The sequence below is a fragment of the Lutra lutra genome, chromosome 3 (assembly GCF_902655055.1).
Source record: "Lutra lutra chromosome 3, mLutLut1.2, whole genome shotgun sequence".
Taxonomy (NCBI): domain Eukaryota; kingdom Metazoa; phylum Chordata; class Mammalia; order Carnivora; family Mustelidae; genus Lutra; species Lutra lutra.
The window spans coordinates 16,900,130-16,915,560 of record NC_062280.1 but is presented as its reverse complement, the minus strand read 5'-3'; the positions used below and the strand labels follow the sequence as shown (position 1 = coordinate 16,915,560).

Below are 15,431 nucleotides of genomic sequence, written 5' to 3'. Positions count from 1 at the left end.
TCCAAAAAATAATATTTCTGGATTTCACCACACGGACAAGGTTAAGTCTTGATGGCCGTCCTGTATTTTTGGCTGGGAAAACTGACAGCGCACCCTCCAGTAACTGCTTCATTCATGACCCAATGACCCTGATTTTAATCATTTTTTATTTTTCTTACTTGTTTTATAGACTCTATCCTGCTAGGGCCAGATCAGAAAAGAAGAGTGAAAGAGATTGCAACTTAAGACAAGGGCTCACTAGGCTATGGCCCTGGTCCAAAACAAGCCCGCCATCTGGTTTTGTACATAAAGTTTCATTGAGTTACACTCATTCATTTACACACTGTCCATGGCTGCTTTTGGATTACGGCGGCAGAGCTGAAGAGCTGAGACAGAGATCCCTTGGCCTGCAAAGCCTAACATACTTACTAGCTGGCCTTTTACAGATAAATTTTAATGACTCCGGATTTAGATTTTTTGTTTTAATTGATAAAAATGTTAAAGCCTATTATTGAGGGCTAGTACAGCAATTGTATTCTTTTTTGAATCGCTGATGGTGTATTCTGCACAATGAAGGTATCCAATAAACATCAGGCAAATTAAAAAGTATAATTCAATTTCTGATCACCACTCCACAGGGAGTGTCTTACGTGCTACAGAGGGGTGGACATGAGCTGGTTCCCCAGAGAGGCACATTAGGAATAATTATACATTATGTGTCTGCCCAAAGGACCCAAGGGAACATGGATCCAGTGAGATGGGACACACAACCAAAGGGGCTTGATTTGGGGTGGGGACGGAAGTCCTACAGGAGCCCTCCCTGGGTGATGAGCCTGGGCAGACTTAGGGCAATGGGTGACTTACACATGGTGCTAGGGTGCAGTTGAGCTGAAAGGCGGGGGCAAGCAGGGGTGGAGCAAAAAAGGGGGAGACGAGAGCAATGAAAAGAGAACTAATAATAAACCAGAGGCAAATGATGCTTATTACTATTACTTAACCATTATGTAGCCAGGGTGAGATCTACCACCAAAATTCTTCAGAAAATACAGTGTTGGTAATTTGTATTCTTTATTAACATTTAAATGCTTAATAGGATTTTATAAGTAAACCCTTGGGACACAGCCCCCATCCTGACCCCTGGCCATCTTGGGGCACCACATTCATTCTACTGCAGGCACTGCTAGCAATTCTCCAACGCAAATGTGAATTTTCTGGTGTTACAATTTCTACAAACGTTAGTTCTAAAAATGCCTTTTCCATGGAACAGCTTGACAGGAGTATGTGTATATATATAAAAAAATAACCAAAGAACTGTGGGTGGCATGTACTATTATTACAAAAATAGATGGAACCCCGCATATCAACATTGGGTTTTTAAATATACAAAGGAAAGGAAAAAGGGAAGAAAAAAAGAACTGAATGTTTTGGCTGTAACAGTTCCTTTCCTCACTAGACATTACATTTTGTCAACTCAATCTTGCTTTTCTGAAGGGGCTCCTTAAAAAACCTGGTCGTGTTGAGTCAACACTCAGGTTTCAGGAGAAACCTCTTGCTACTTCGTTTGCATCTGAAACTCAAAAGCTCTCAATGGTTCACAACATTTTAAATGTTCTGAATATGAAAACGAGATGGTGATCAGGATGTTCTTCTACAGCCTCCTGTTTACAAATTCTATTATATATATTTTTATCTCTAAGTCAATAGGCTTACATAAAAGTAAGAAAATTTCATCTACTGCTCTTATGATTAAAATTTAATGAGTCTAATGCCTTGATAGGTCGAATTCTTGGATATACAAGGAATTCTTCAATATACAAGGAAATAACAGCAACAGATTTTTCCTGCTTAAAAAAAAATAATGTTCGATGCAATCCCTGCTTGGAAAAAACTGGGATTTTTTTTTTTTGTCACTTTGGAAAACTGATATGAGGAAAGGAAGTAAAGCAGGAAACTTGCAGATAGCTGACCTGCATGGTTTTTCACTGGTGTAAAAAGTTGTTCTATCTGGAGGTAAGTCTCAAGAGAAAGAGAACAGATTAGAGACTCACAGTGGTTGTCTGGGGCCACATATACCCAAAGGACGTAGCTGATCAGTGGAAATACAAACTCAGAACATTCTATTGACATTTCAAAGTATTATGACGTTTTGTTTTTAGCATGTGCTTTGACTGGACTCCGTTATTTGAATTTTTTTTTTCCTGTATATATCCTCATACTTCAACTAGTTCTATAATTTCATAATTTTGGCCTCTCCTGTCCCTTCTAGAGATAAGTGTCCCATTTCCTTGAGTATCTCAGTGTCCTCTAAAAATAGTCTGTATAATTATCACTCCAGCATCAATATTTTATTGTTATTAAAAATGTGGGGCATCTGGCTGGCATACTTGGTGGAGCATGTGACTCTTGCTCTTAGGATTGTGGATCTGAGCCCCACATTGGGTGTAGAATTACTTAAAAAGTAAAATCTTTAATAAAAAAATGAAACAAGATAGGGGATAATGTGCCCACTACTACTTTGGATGTCACTGGTATAATTAGGAATAAAACCCTGAACTTGGATTGTCACTGTATCACATGTTTCTTGAGAATAAAATGCCAATCAAATTATGTAAAGCCTAGATATTTTAATACACATGGCAATGTTCTTGATCATTATATGGGCATGGTTGAGAAAAGGCTGGTTTAGTATGTGGAAAACTTGCTGTTCCTTCCCCAGATTCTCCTGCTACTGTGATTTAAGGTCTTGGAAAGAGATCTCGCTTTGTCAAGACAAATTTTAATTTCTAAAGAAGATGAGAAAAGACAAGAGTATTTCTTTATCTGACACAAAGTCAAGTGAGCCTTTAATCACAGTTTTGGTATCAGGTGAAAGGACTTCAACAGTTTCAAGGGACCAACGTAAGACAGGGTCCATGCTGTGGTTTAGGGAATGAACTTGAATCAGAGAGATAGGGGCTGAATCCAGGCTCTGCGTGGATTAAGTATGGGGTCTTGGGTTAATTATTTACTCTCTGTTTCTTCATCTGTAAGACGAGGATAATAGTATTACCCACTTCCAGTGTGCATGTAAATTGCTTAACACAGAACCTAACAGACAGTAAACACTTAATAAATAAACGGTCACAGCTGTTGCTGCTACTCCCACTAAAATGGACGAAGTCAGAGAAAAAGACAACGTCCATTCTGATGAAACAATTCTCAAGGAATCGGAGATGTACAAGCCTGTTTTGATGGAGTTAACTCAGAGTTTCGAACTTGTTCCCACGTAGTTTAAATTCAGGGAACATGTTAAATGTGAAAAAGGGACAGATTACATAAATAGTACCTGCGTTCAAAGGCTCACTATGTAACCACTGAATGTGATGATGTAAAATCCTCAGTGACATAGTGAGATGGTCATAATGTGTTATTAATTAAAAGAGCAATTTCCTAAACATTATATGTATTTCATTTTCACTTCATCTTATATATGCATATTTGCATGAAGGAAAGATTTGAAATACAGATATAAAATGTTATCGATTAGTATCTTTGATAGTTAGAAGGATGAATGAGTAATATTAAATTTTCTTTTTATTGCTTTTCCCTAAATTTTCTGCAACGAACATGTATTGCCTTTTGCAATACAAAAAACTTAAAGTTATTTTTTAAAAAAGGACATTCAGGGAAATAAAAAAAATTTTTTTTCTTGGTGACCTACAGTATGATTTTTTAAAAACAAAGTCCAAATATTTTATATCCAGAGCTCTACTAGTACCGGAAAATAAGGGAAAGACAACATAGTGAGGGAATAATAAGAACATTCCAACTGTTACAGGATGGTCTCATTCATGGTATTTACCACACTCTTCCTAGAACCCGTGAATCATGCAATGACCGCCTTACGGTTTAATAATAGTCTGCACCTTTTTTTTTTTTTAAGTTTAATAGTTATTTACATTTGGTAACTTTCAATAATGGAAAGATTGTTAAAAAAAAAATAACAGTTTGCCATTTTGTTTCTCCATGCTGCCATTTTGTTTTCGTTTGGTTTGTTTTACACATAATCCTCCGTGTTTGGGGCAGCAAACACAGAAACTGTCACTTAAACTGGAGGCGATGCCAGGAATCTGCTTCACAACTTCTGAGTCAGCTCTCCCACCCATCATCTCCCCGTGTTCATGACTCAGAGGAACAAAGCCTGCACTTGGTCTAATTAACTTCCCTTTGTCCTTTAAAAAAAATATATATAGTCTTGTGTTTCTCCAGCCATTTGCAGCAGATGGAAATGGACAGACTCTTACCTTTCTGTTTGTCCTGCGAACTGTAAGTGCCGAAGGGATGCAATGAGCTGTTATCATTTCTCCTGGAGGTGGTTATAGTGTTTTGACAATTCTCAAAGCATGGCTTAGAAAATGCCCCGCACTCTGCAGGCTCCTAAGGAATGAAAATAAAAAATTACATTTGCTTTTTTAATATGTTCAAACTTGGTCCATGAAAGCAAAGTAGGAGAATGATCAGTTTATGAATGAGCTCCCAAAAGTCTACTGCATATACCCTCTCAACTGGAAAATCAAAATGGCCCTATCAGTTAAGACATCTTCGAATGTGAGATACAAAAAATACTGACAAACATGGTGCTAAGGACTGGGACGACTCATAGCCAGCACCAAAGAGGATTAACTTTATAATTCTTTCCCCCCACTTACAACTGGCTTCTTTCAAATTTTCTTCCATCTGGGAATACAGCTTGTGGCAGTGTCAACACAAGAAGAATGGTAATGCCAAGGGTGTTTTTCTGCCAACCAGCTGGTTCCTCTCTCTCTCCCTCAGCGACTAAGTGCATATGCTCTAGGACAAGTCAGAACCTAAGCAGGTTTGCCACTCAAACGCCAGGAGTGTATCCTGCTGTGGACACCAAATCTGCTGGCCAAAAGCTAAACAAACTCGGTAACAATGTCAGACAGGGGTTCTCCTGAGCTTCCCCCCTACTTTTTGATGTTTTTCCCTCCTGTTGGCTGTGGGCAGCCTTCCAACAAATTCACAGTGTCCTCAAATGGCTGTATCCAGAGTAACATGCCCACAACCATGTTACAGAGGTGTGAAGAGGGAGCTGGGGGGGGCCAGTTCTGGAGAGCTCCAGGTGTCTGTTCGAGAGGATGGAGACACACAGAACTGGGTTCTGCTCTTGCTCTTGTCTTTCTCACAGATTTCAAGGAAGTCACGTGGACGCCATCTCACCAGTGTGCCCTTGACCATGTGTGAGAGGAGCAGGATGCAAAGAGAAACAGAGATCCCATTGCCAAAGCTCTTTACTTCAGAGCAAAGCATTTGGCCTGAATAATTTTATTATACCTTCCTCTCACTTACAAAAACTCGGTATCCTGCTAAACAAAATATTTAAAACATTCAATTTATACATTCTTAATAATTAAATTGTTTCAGCTGCTGAAGGTCTCTTAGCTTCTTGTCGAGGCTTGTAACACTTTTCCCACACGTAGTGTTACCCTCTGCCTCTGTACTGTTAGTCAAACCAGACTCGGCCAACAATCCTAAATTAAAGCCCAAGCCTCAGCAGGCAGGAGAGGTAGGACTTACTTCACCTAGCCTTGTGCTTCAACAACAAGAACCAAAAAAAAAAAAAAATCTGCTTTCCAGCTCTTTGATAAATGACACCATCGATATCCCAACAACTGATCAGTAACCAGCCTAATTAAAGTATTCAGCTTGTAAAATAGAGCCGCCATGGAGCTCTCCATTAGTGTCCCAGCCAATAAAAATATAATGGATTTTTAAACATAATCTGCTTCTACTAGATGAGCTTGTAGGGAGGAGGGAAACGTTTTGGGGGGGGGAGGAAAAAAACAGGTCATAACCCATTTTTTAATACTAAGTCTCTAGGCTCAAATAGAATTACAATTGAACTTCAAGCTCGCCCTTTGAAAAACATGTTTCTGTTTAAATGATTTTGATTCAATCAAGGATCATTATGTATTCTTCACGAGGTCTCATCAAAACTGTTTACGTATCTTGTACATCTGGGTAATGTGGGAAAATACTCCAACAACTATATATTTTGACTTTCCTTAAGTAGCTCCTTCAATTTTTTTTTATATCAATATAATGTTCAAGTAACCATTTTGGTATTCTTGCCAAATCTAACTAATTGATTTGCCTGAATGTATGAGCAGTGCTGAGACCTTTTTCTCAGGTATGCTGCTTTTTTATTGTACCTGAGGGTGACTGCTTCTCCACAGGGACACAGCAAGAGCAGGAGGGCATGACATATGCTTTGACACAGCAAAAACACAGAACTGGGAGAGAAATAGCTGCAGACGGTTTTTCTGGTTTTTTTTTTTTTTTGGATTTTTTTCCACTTTAATAAAGATGAGCTGTACATCAGCAGCTGCTGTCTTCATAAGAAAAAAATGTTCTTTAATCTTTGTGGGTACCACAGAGATTCCCAAGAGCTGAGAGCATCAAGTGCCTGCTCATTCCCCATGGAAAGCATGTAAATATTAGGGAAACTAAAAAGGGACCTTTTGTTTAAATATCTTCATCAAAATTGTGGGGCACCTGGGTGGCTCAGTGGGCTAAGCCTCTGCCTTTGGCTCAAGTCATGATCTCAGGGTCTGGATCAAGCCCCGCATTGTGCTCTTTGCTGGGTGGGGAGCCTGCTTCCCCCACCAGCCCTCTCTCTTGCCTGCCTCTCTGCCTACTGTGATCTCTGTCAAATAAATAAATAAAATCTTTAAAAAAATCGCTTGTCATCCCATTTCTTAATTCCCAATTAATTTCCTAGTGAACTCCATTAATAAAACACTTCCGAGGATGGGCAACACACCGAAAGTTTAGTACTTTCTTCTGATGGAATAATTATCAACCCACCTCAGAGTGGGAGACCAGAAACTCTGCAGTGAAGAAGCATGTAAATGATAAAACGTCACAACTAGAGGAGCCCAAATACAGAATGCTTACCCACCAGGCACACACCCATTTTAGAGAAAGACATGAAATTAGGGAAGGGGAGAGATGGCAGACATAATTCTTAACAACCTTGTTCATTTTTTCTTTCTTTCTCTTCTTTTTCCCTTAACTCTTGCTATTGGCATAGGAATGGTACTCTACAGCAGTGCCTTCCAGACTTTCCTCTTAGTTGAAATATCTTTGTTCCAAGAAATCTTAAGGGACACATAATACACAGATGCACAGAGGGGTGGCTTAGGGGCCCACGGGCCATCCTTCCACACCTTCACATCCTTCACACCAACGGGGGTACCATGAATCCCAAGGCTCTAGGGTAGGAATTCAATTAAACCAGAAAGGAGCCAATTCCACCATGGATGGGAGCATTAGAGAAGGGTTTTCTAACTATGTACATAAGTAAAATCCATTAAATATTCATGGAAGCCTCTCTGTCACTTAAGCAGACACAAATGTTGAAACGAGTTGGCTCATTATATATAGTCTCCAGTAATTGGCCAATTTACATTTATTTAACATTTACAAGGTTATGTACAGAAGAGTAAAAGGTACAGTTACTCTCTTTCCAATAGCTGATAATATAACAAAGTGAGATCTAGTTTATAACTTTACTACTTCAGCTGACCCTCTCAGATAAAGGAGGTCTCAGAGGCAGCTTTTATTCATTCATTCGACATATTTACTAAGTGTCTACTGTGTGCTGGGAAATGAGGATACAGTAAGGGATAAAATAGACAACAGTATCTGTCATCTGCAAGTTCCGAGCACTCAGCTAGGTGTGTCTTCACATAGCCAGAAAATGGACAATCTGGGAGTTTCACTCAAGTAATCAAAACTTTAGAGCCTAAGCTTTTAACTACTGTGAAAAATAGTAGAAGGTAGTTGAAACTCAATTTGAAAAGTCCTTTTTTGGGATGCCTGAGTGGCTCAGTGGGTTAAAGCCTCTGCCTTCGGCTTGGGCCCTGATCCCAGGGTCCTGGGCTCGAGCCCGCATCGGCTCTCTGCTCAGCGGGGAGCCTGCTTCCTCCTCTCTCTGCCTGTCCTCTCTGCTTACTTGTGATCTCTGTCTGTCAAATAAATAAATAAAATCTTTAAAAAAAAAAAGAAAATCCTTTTTAAATTTTGAGTTGAAACATATTATTAAAACTAATATTTTATATTAGTGTTTTGTTAACAGTATTCTATGTTAACTCTGCATATTATTGTATTACACAAACATTACTTGGCCTCAGAGAATATCTGTGCGATGCGCTCACGTTTTTCTTAACTCTAAACTGTGATCAACCGTTTTCTTCTTACTTTTTCTTAAAATAATCTTTTTAAAGATTTTAGTATTTGACAGAGAGAGATCACAAGTAGGCAGAGAGGCAGACAGAGAGAAAGGGAGAAGCAGGCTCCCTGCCAAGCAGCGAGCCCTATGCGGGACTCGATCCCAGGACACTCAGATCCTGATCTGAGCCGAAGGCAGAGGCTTAACCCATTGAGCCACCCAGGTACCCCTTCTAAAAATAATTTTAAGAGCATTTAATAATTATTTTTCATATATAAAGAAATAACATTTTAGGAATATTTTACAATATTATAAATATATCAATACACTTTATAATTTAATACTATAATTGTGTAATATAAATATAATTGTATATAACTGAAATGTTTAGGGATATCAGCAATCAAGAATACTTTATGCTTACACTTCATGTGTAGGCAGAAATATTTCTTGTGTTAAAAAAGTCCATAAAAATCATGATAAAATACTGCAAAAATACTTATTTAATTAAAAACATTTATTTAATAACATGAAGCAAGGAGCTTGCTTAATAAATCAAGTTTTAAATTAGTTAAGTTCCAGGTCTTTATTATCTACGTGCACATTGTGGGGGAAAACACACTGCATTATAACAGTCTTTACACTAAGTACTGTATACCTCTGATTAAGAACTTTCTAAAGTATGGACGCTATAAGCACATCAATCAAAAAGTATTTAAAGATGCTATATAGTTTAATAGTTTACTATATGAATGAAGTCCAAAGTCTAGAAATTTCTGGGGGGACAAAAAACTAGAAAATAAGGATAAGGATCTGTTAGATTTGATAAATTACTTACTTGATATGTACATATTTATACCGTCTAGTATACCCTATAATATACGCGTGTTTGCCACCTAAATCCATCAGAGCCCTTCTGGGGCATATTTTCCCAGTTTCAGGATCAGCATGATACTAAGTTACGGAACTCTGCATATTTTAGGTGGCCACTTGGGCAGTTTGCTGTGAGGGAACCAAAGACTTGTGTTACCTCCAGTGGTCTCTCTGGTCTCCGCAGAATCACCAACTGGATCATCCCTCGAATGTTTCCTTCCATGGACATCGATCGCCTCAGTGTCTCCATAGCTTCGTGGTTGGACTTTCCCAAAAGAGATTCCCCGTTAACGGCAATTAGCTGGTCATTCATCCGCAGACGACCATCCTAGGGCAGAGGGAAAAAATGTATGAAACAGAGAAAAGTATGGTGAGGATGGATGACTGTTTCAGGACAAGTTCCAAGTTTAGAAAGAAAAAAAAAAGGAAGAAGAAGAAGAAAAACCCCCAGCCATTAGGAATGATTTATTTCTACGGCACAACAAGTTTCGGGAGCTCATCAAATAGTCACAAATAGTAACGATAATGAAGTGTGTGAAAGTAGGTTTTTGAAATCTCAGAGTCCCAAGCTGCAATAATTTAGACATTTGTGTAATATCTCCTACCTAAATCTTTGGCAAGCATGCTAACCTAGCCTGATTCTGCCATTTTCTGTGGCAGGGACCGTGGAAAGTGGGTTTGGAAGCAAAAGGAAGTGGTCACATCACTTGAAACAAGGGTTTGCATTTGCAGGCACAGAGAGACTTTATGCCTATATGTTCCATGTTCGACAGTGGTGATAAGTCCCCTAGAAATTACCGCTAGCTCTGGGAGTTGCTAGTCTGCTGGTCTTCAAAACAACACAGAGGTGTGCAGTGAAGGACCAATTTGCTATGGTGTCTTCTGGCAGAAAAAGCACGACAAAGGAGACTGTCAAGGCCTGTTGGCAAGGAGGCTCTGACTGATGAGTACTTTTACCCAGAATCTTCAGGAAACCACATACTACAAAGTGCACAGAAGCCCGACATGTGGCTTGGCAGCCTGGACCCCCGTCTAAATCACTTCTAGGCACTAGTTCTCTTCAGCCAGAAGCATCACACAAGCTAGAGACTACAGCAGCAGCTAACAAACTGGGGTACAAGCTCTGCCAACCAAAGAATGTGGGGGGACCACAGTGCCTCTCCCCCTCAGGCAGCCTCGAGGGAAAAATCCTCAAAATACTGACAGTCGATTGGGGACATGCCTTAGACCTGTTTCCACACTATGGTAGGAAGTCCTCACTATGAGTCACAGGTGCAGGTGCAGTTTTTGGAATGTTATGATGTGGGGGTATGCCTGGGTGGCCCAGTGGTTAAGTGTCTGCCTTCAGTTCAGGTCATGATCCTGGGGTCCTGGGATTGAGCCCCACATTGGGCTCCTGTTCAGCAGGGAGTCTGCTTCTCCCCCTGCCCCTCTGCCCCTACCTCCACTCGTGCTCTCTCTCTATACATAAATCTTAAAAAAAAAAAAAAAGGAATATTATGATGCTGCTTAACAGAATAAACTTAACAGAAATGCCAGTAGGTTTGTATGACAAATTACCTTCCTCGAGAATTCCTCCATAAATTATCTCTAGTGATTCTCACAGAACTCCAGACTAGCACAATGCTTTTATTCACATTATAGATAAGGAAACTGAGGCAGAGAAGGGCTGCAACTTGGCCAGGTCACAAAAGCAAACCAGAGACACATTGACCCCCAGTTCTGATATCACGCTCTTTGGCTCTGCAGTCTCCCTACTAGAATTCTCTTTGTTACCTGGTCTCTAGACTACGACTGTACAACTCTAAATTAGGAGAGGAATATACAGAAGAGTTTTTATAGTAGTGAATATCGGGGATCCATGTTCAAGTTAGGAGAATAAAATACAAAAGAATAACACTTCCCTAAGAAATGAGAAAACCGGGCATACAAAGAACAATAGGACCAACTGGGCAGCTTTGGGGGAGAATCCTGTGGACAAATTAATAAACTTTGACTAATTCAGTAGCAGATGGTCAGAGGAAGTTTTCCCCGCCGACAACAGGGGGAAGAGTGAGTGTGGAAAGCTGCCCTGGAGAGCTAATGCCATCATGGAGACTCACTGCACATGGAGACCTGCTGGAGAGGCCACTGGGCAGACAAGATGGCGGAGGCCACCCGAAAAAGTGCATGCTCCTGAATGAAGAAAGTGGGATGGCAAAGTGATGAGATCGATCGAGAAAGGCATTCGATTAGAGCTGGAAAACGTCTGAGTGGACTGCCTCCACAAAGCATGACGTCCCCTCCCTTCCTCTTGTTTTCCCACTCCACTTAACCTTTACCCTATCTGGGAGCAAATCTGGAAATGAGATTTACAGGAATGGCCAAACAAGAAAGAAATCTCTCCATTCTATGATCTAATTTTGATGAAGGCACAGAAAGACTGAGGTTACGGTTACACAAAGCAGGGTAAAACAAAACAACCTTAATGGTTTAGTTACGTGAAGTGAGACACAACTTGAGAAATCCTTACAGTCTACTTTGGCCTTTCATGGAAGAGGACTGTTGGGTTTGAGTCTTGAGAAGGAGTCTGGGAGGGTCATTAACAATTAGATGTAAGATTTTAAAGAGGAGGAGGAAGCAGAAGAGGGATCAAGATCCTCACTCTGTTAACAGGAAATGAGGTCTCATGTTGGATTTGCAGAGGGTTAGTCTTGGCAGGACACCTCGTCCTCTATGATATGAATGAAGAAAGATAAAGACGGAAACTTTATGGGCATCTCGAGGATGGAGGAAATACAATCTGAGTGAGATCGCACCTGGTAACCTCATGTGAAACTTCTCTGGGAAGTACGGAGCAAGGTCTATGTGAAGAAGTAAATAAGAGACAAGGAGATATAAGGACATTATTTTTTTTTTTTTTGATAAAATAATCTCTTACCAACAGGTACTAAGCACAAACTTTCATTTTTAGCTACGTTCCAAGTCTCAAACAGATAGAGCACAACGTTGAAGTAGAACATGTTTACATACAAGTCCAAACAAAAAGGCAGGTCAGGTCACCCCAGGGCAGCTGGGATTTTTTTTTCTTTTTAAGAAGACATACACACTTATCACAAGCATCACTGGAGAGCTGTGGGCAGAAAAAAAATCCACACACTCTCATTTTCAGGCTTGGCTGGTCTGTAACTCTTGGTGTGTGCTTTCTCTGTATAAGATAAATGATGGGTAATTTCATTAATGCTGATGCCAGTAAGTGCCATGGTGTCCTAACATTTAGAATATAATCACAGAATTTAGAGCTTGGAAGGTCCTCCGAGATCATCTTTTCCAACCTCTTCTGTTTACAGATAAATAATGTGATGTCAAAAGGGATGCAAAACCATCGATTGAACTCCTCTTAAGAGAAGGCACTTCCCCATGGGCTGGGACTTGCTCAGCTAGTTAGGGTCAGGGCTAGATCAGAAGAGCCCAAGTCCTGGATTCTTAGCAATCTTATTCCTAACCATTCCCTTTGCTACATAGGTGAGGATGACTAGTTCCTAAAGAATTAATGCTTTAAGAATAAAACGTTCAAAGTCAGAGTGGACAATAATATGCCACCAGATGTCTCCTGGAAGAGAGCCTGATATAAAATCCAGAGTCACATGGCAGAAGATACGGTGACTGATGCCTGTGTTGGGGGATGGCAGGACAAGTATTGTCTTCTTCTGCAGAAGCAGAAGACAACAATTTGTTCACCTCTCTAACCATAGAGACATAAATGCATACCCATGTCTGGTCTTGATTGAAAATGAAAGTGATTCAATGGAAAGCTCATGAAATATCTCAACCCAGATTCATTAAATATCCTTCAATGTATATGCACATTGTGTATGCTTGGGATAATTTTGACCAAGAAAAGCACATTTTGTGTTTTATCTTTTTAGTACTATGTTTAAGTGAATACTTAGACATGAGAATGTTAACTCTCGTCAACTGATTTTATAGAAGTGAAATTCAACTATCCAGGCATATAACTCAGTAACCTTAGCATATTTATTTCATTGTAATTTGGGTCATGCTTGCATCTGTTAAAGAAAAAAAAAATCCCTTTCTACTATAGACTGAGTATTTGTGTCCTTCCTCCCCCAACCCTCTTCCAAATACATATGTTTCAAATATGTGAGGTTATTAAGATGGAACCTTCATGAATGGGATTAGTGCCCACATAAAACAGGCCTGAGAGAGATCCCTCAACCCCTCTGCCATGTGAGGGTACAGCGAGCAGACAGCTATCTATCAACCCGAAATGGGTCTCACCAGACACTGAATCTGCTGGCGCCTTGATGTTAGACTTCAGCCTCCACTGGGAAAAATAAACTTGTTCTCTATAAGCCACCTAGTCTATGGTAGTCTGTTAAAGCAGCCCGGACAGACTAAGACACCTTCTTTCCTATTATACTGCTGTCAGACCCCTAATGAACAAGACTCCTCACCTCTGTCAATTACTCCCTTCATCTCTGTCCAGTCCCACAACCAACTCTATCCATCCTCAAGACAGGAGGGAGTAAAGGAAGTTCCCCAAAGAGGAAGGAGATTAAAGATAAAAAGTAACTTCCTTAGGATACTTAAGGACGAATAAAAACTGGTACAAGATTTAGGTCTTCTCCATGTCCTTGGATTACTTCAAATCTCATCAGCCCTAACCCAGTTCACCTACAATAGGATGAGTGGCCCAGGAGACAAGATGTTTGAGTATTACATCTTCCTTTTACTCAGCACCTAATACAGGGCAGTCGTGATGCAAATGTTTTATATATGCTCTCTCATTTTGTTCTCGCGATGATCCTGTGAGAGAAATACTACTCTCCTCTATTTAAGAGATGTAGACATCTACATCTACATGTACCTGTTATGCTGTACTCCTTCTACATTCAGACATGTACCTGTTATGCTGTATTCCTTCTAAATTCAGAATTCTAGAGATGATTAGAGACACTACAATTTTTTTTTAATTTCTTTTTCCAAAGATTTTACTTATTTATTTGACAGACAGAGATCACAAGTAGGCAGAGAGGCAGGCAGAGAGAGAGGAGGAAGCAGGCTCCCTGCTGAGCAGAGAGCCCAATGTGGGGCTCGATCCCAGGACCCTGGGACCATGACCTGAGCCGAAGGCAGAGACCTTAACCCACTGAACCACCCAGGCGCCCCGACACTATAATTATTAATGATAATAATTATTTAATGAGTTCTCATGAGTTTGGGTAGTCATTGTGCTAAACCCATTATGTGCACTAGACAATTTAATCTTTACAACAATCCTATACACTGGGGACTGTCGCCCTCTTTTATAAAAAAGAGACCAAGAATTAGGCCAGTTCAATGCATTGTTACAAGTCACAATTCTAAAGCAGATGTGAACTTGGACTGTGTCACTCTGAAGGCCATTTTTCCAACTATGTTGCTAGTGATTCTTGACTTTTATGGACTCTCAGGTTCTTTTGAGAATCAAATAAAGGCTACAGATTCTCATCTCTTAAAAATAAGTATTTACACCACAGTTTCTCCACAGCTGCACATTTGGACCAGATAATTCTTTGTAATGGGAACAGTCACATATCTTGTAGGATACTCCATATGCCCACTGAAGTAGATCCACAATTTCCAGGGGGTCTAGTGACCTTGTATTTCAGCATCTGTTATACTCCGTGGTGCCCGGGTACTATCTCTACCATGATTACTGGTGACATTGTATGGCTTAATCTACCGCCTTGAGCCAATCTTTTGGTAAGGCCCTTCTACCTCTAAAGTTCTAATAATGAACATGGAGGGGAGAGTAAGAAAGCCTAAGCGAAGAACTAGCCTCTGCAAAACATGAAACAAGTATGAGGGAGTGGGCTGGTTTTTCTCGGGAGTAGCTGGCTGGAGCCCAAGGCCAGTTCGCATTCGGCCAGGGTGTTGAGAGGATTAATCATGACCAGATGTTGGCTCCTGCCTCTGCATGTTTCTAATGGGGCCCTCAGTAAAGCCTCCTGGGATATTATCAACACCCAGAGCCCAAATCCCAGAGCCTGACTTCAGACTGCAGAACAAGGTTTCCCTGGAGTGGGCTGGGACTCCAGGCAAGATGACACCTGATTGAGGGAAAGGATTGTCCTGAACAAATCCTTCACAAGGCCCTAAAATCATTCCATGACAACATCTGCCTACCATATTTTTGAAAAAAAAAAAAAGAAAGAAAAAGAAAAAGAAAAAAAAATCCAACCTACAGAAGAACTTTACATTCCAGATTGAAATCATTTGACTTCATTTGAAAACAATAGCAATGAAAGGAAAAGAATAAATCAAGATCTTAAAGTACAGGTTTTGAAACAAAGAGGAGGAA

At 40.1% G+C, this 15,431-nt stretch overlaps 1 protein-coding gene across 5 annotated transcripts in view; it reads right to left on the bottom strand.

Annotated features, from left to right (window-relative positions):
- PARD3B (par-3 family cell polarity regulator beta) overlaps positions 1 to 15,431 on the bottom strand; it is a 1,059,813-nt gene that overhangs the window by 421,481 nt on the left and 622,901 nt on the right. For all 5 annotated transcript variants that reach the window (XM_047720837.1, XM_047720838.1, XM_047720840.1 and 2 more), the window contains 2 exons: positions 9,243 to 9,413; positions 4,263 to 4,395 (listed from right to left, as the gene is read on the bottom strand). In XM_047720837.1, coding sequence (XP_047576793.1) covers positions 4,263 to 4,395; positions 9,243 to 9,413 — 304 coding nt within the window. The remainder of the gene's footprint in view (positions 1 to 4,262; positions 4,396 to 9,242; positions 9,414 to 15,431) is intronic.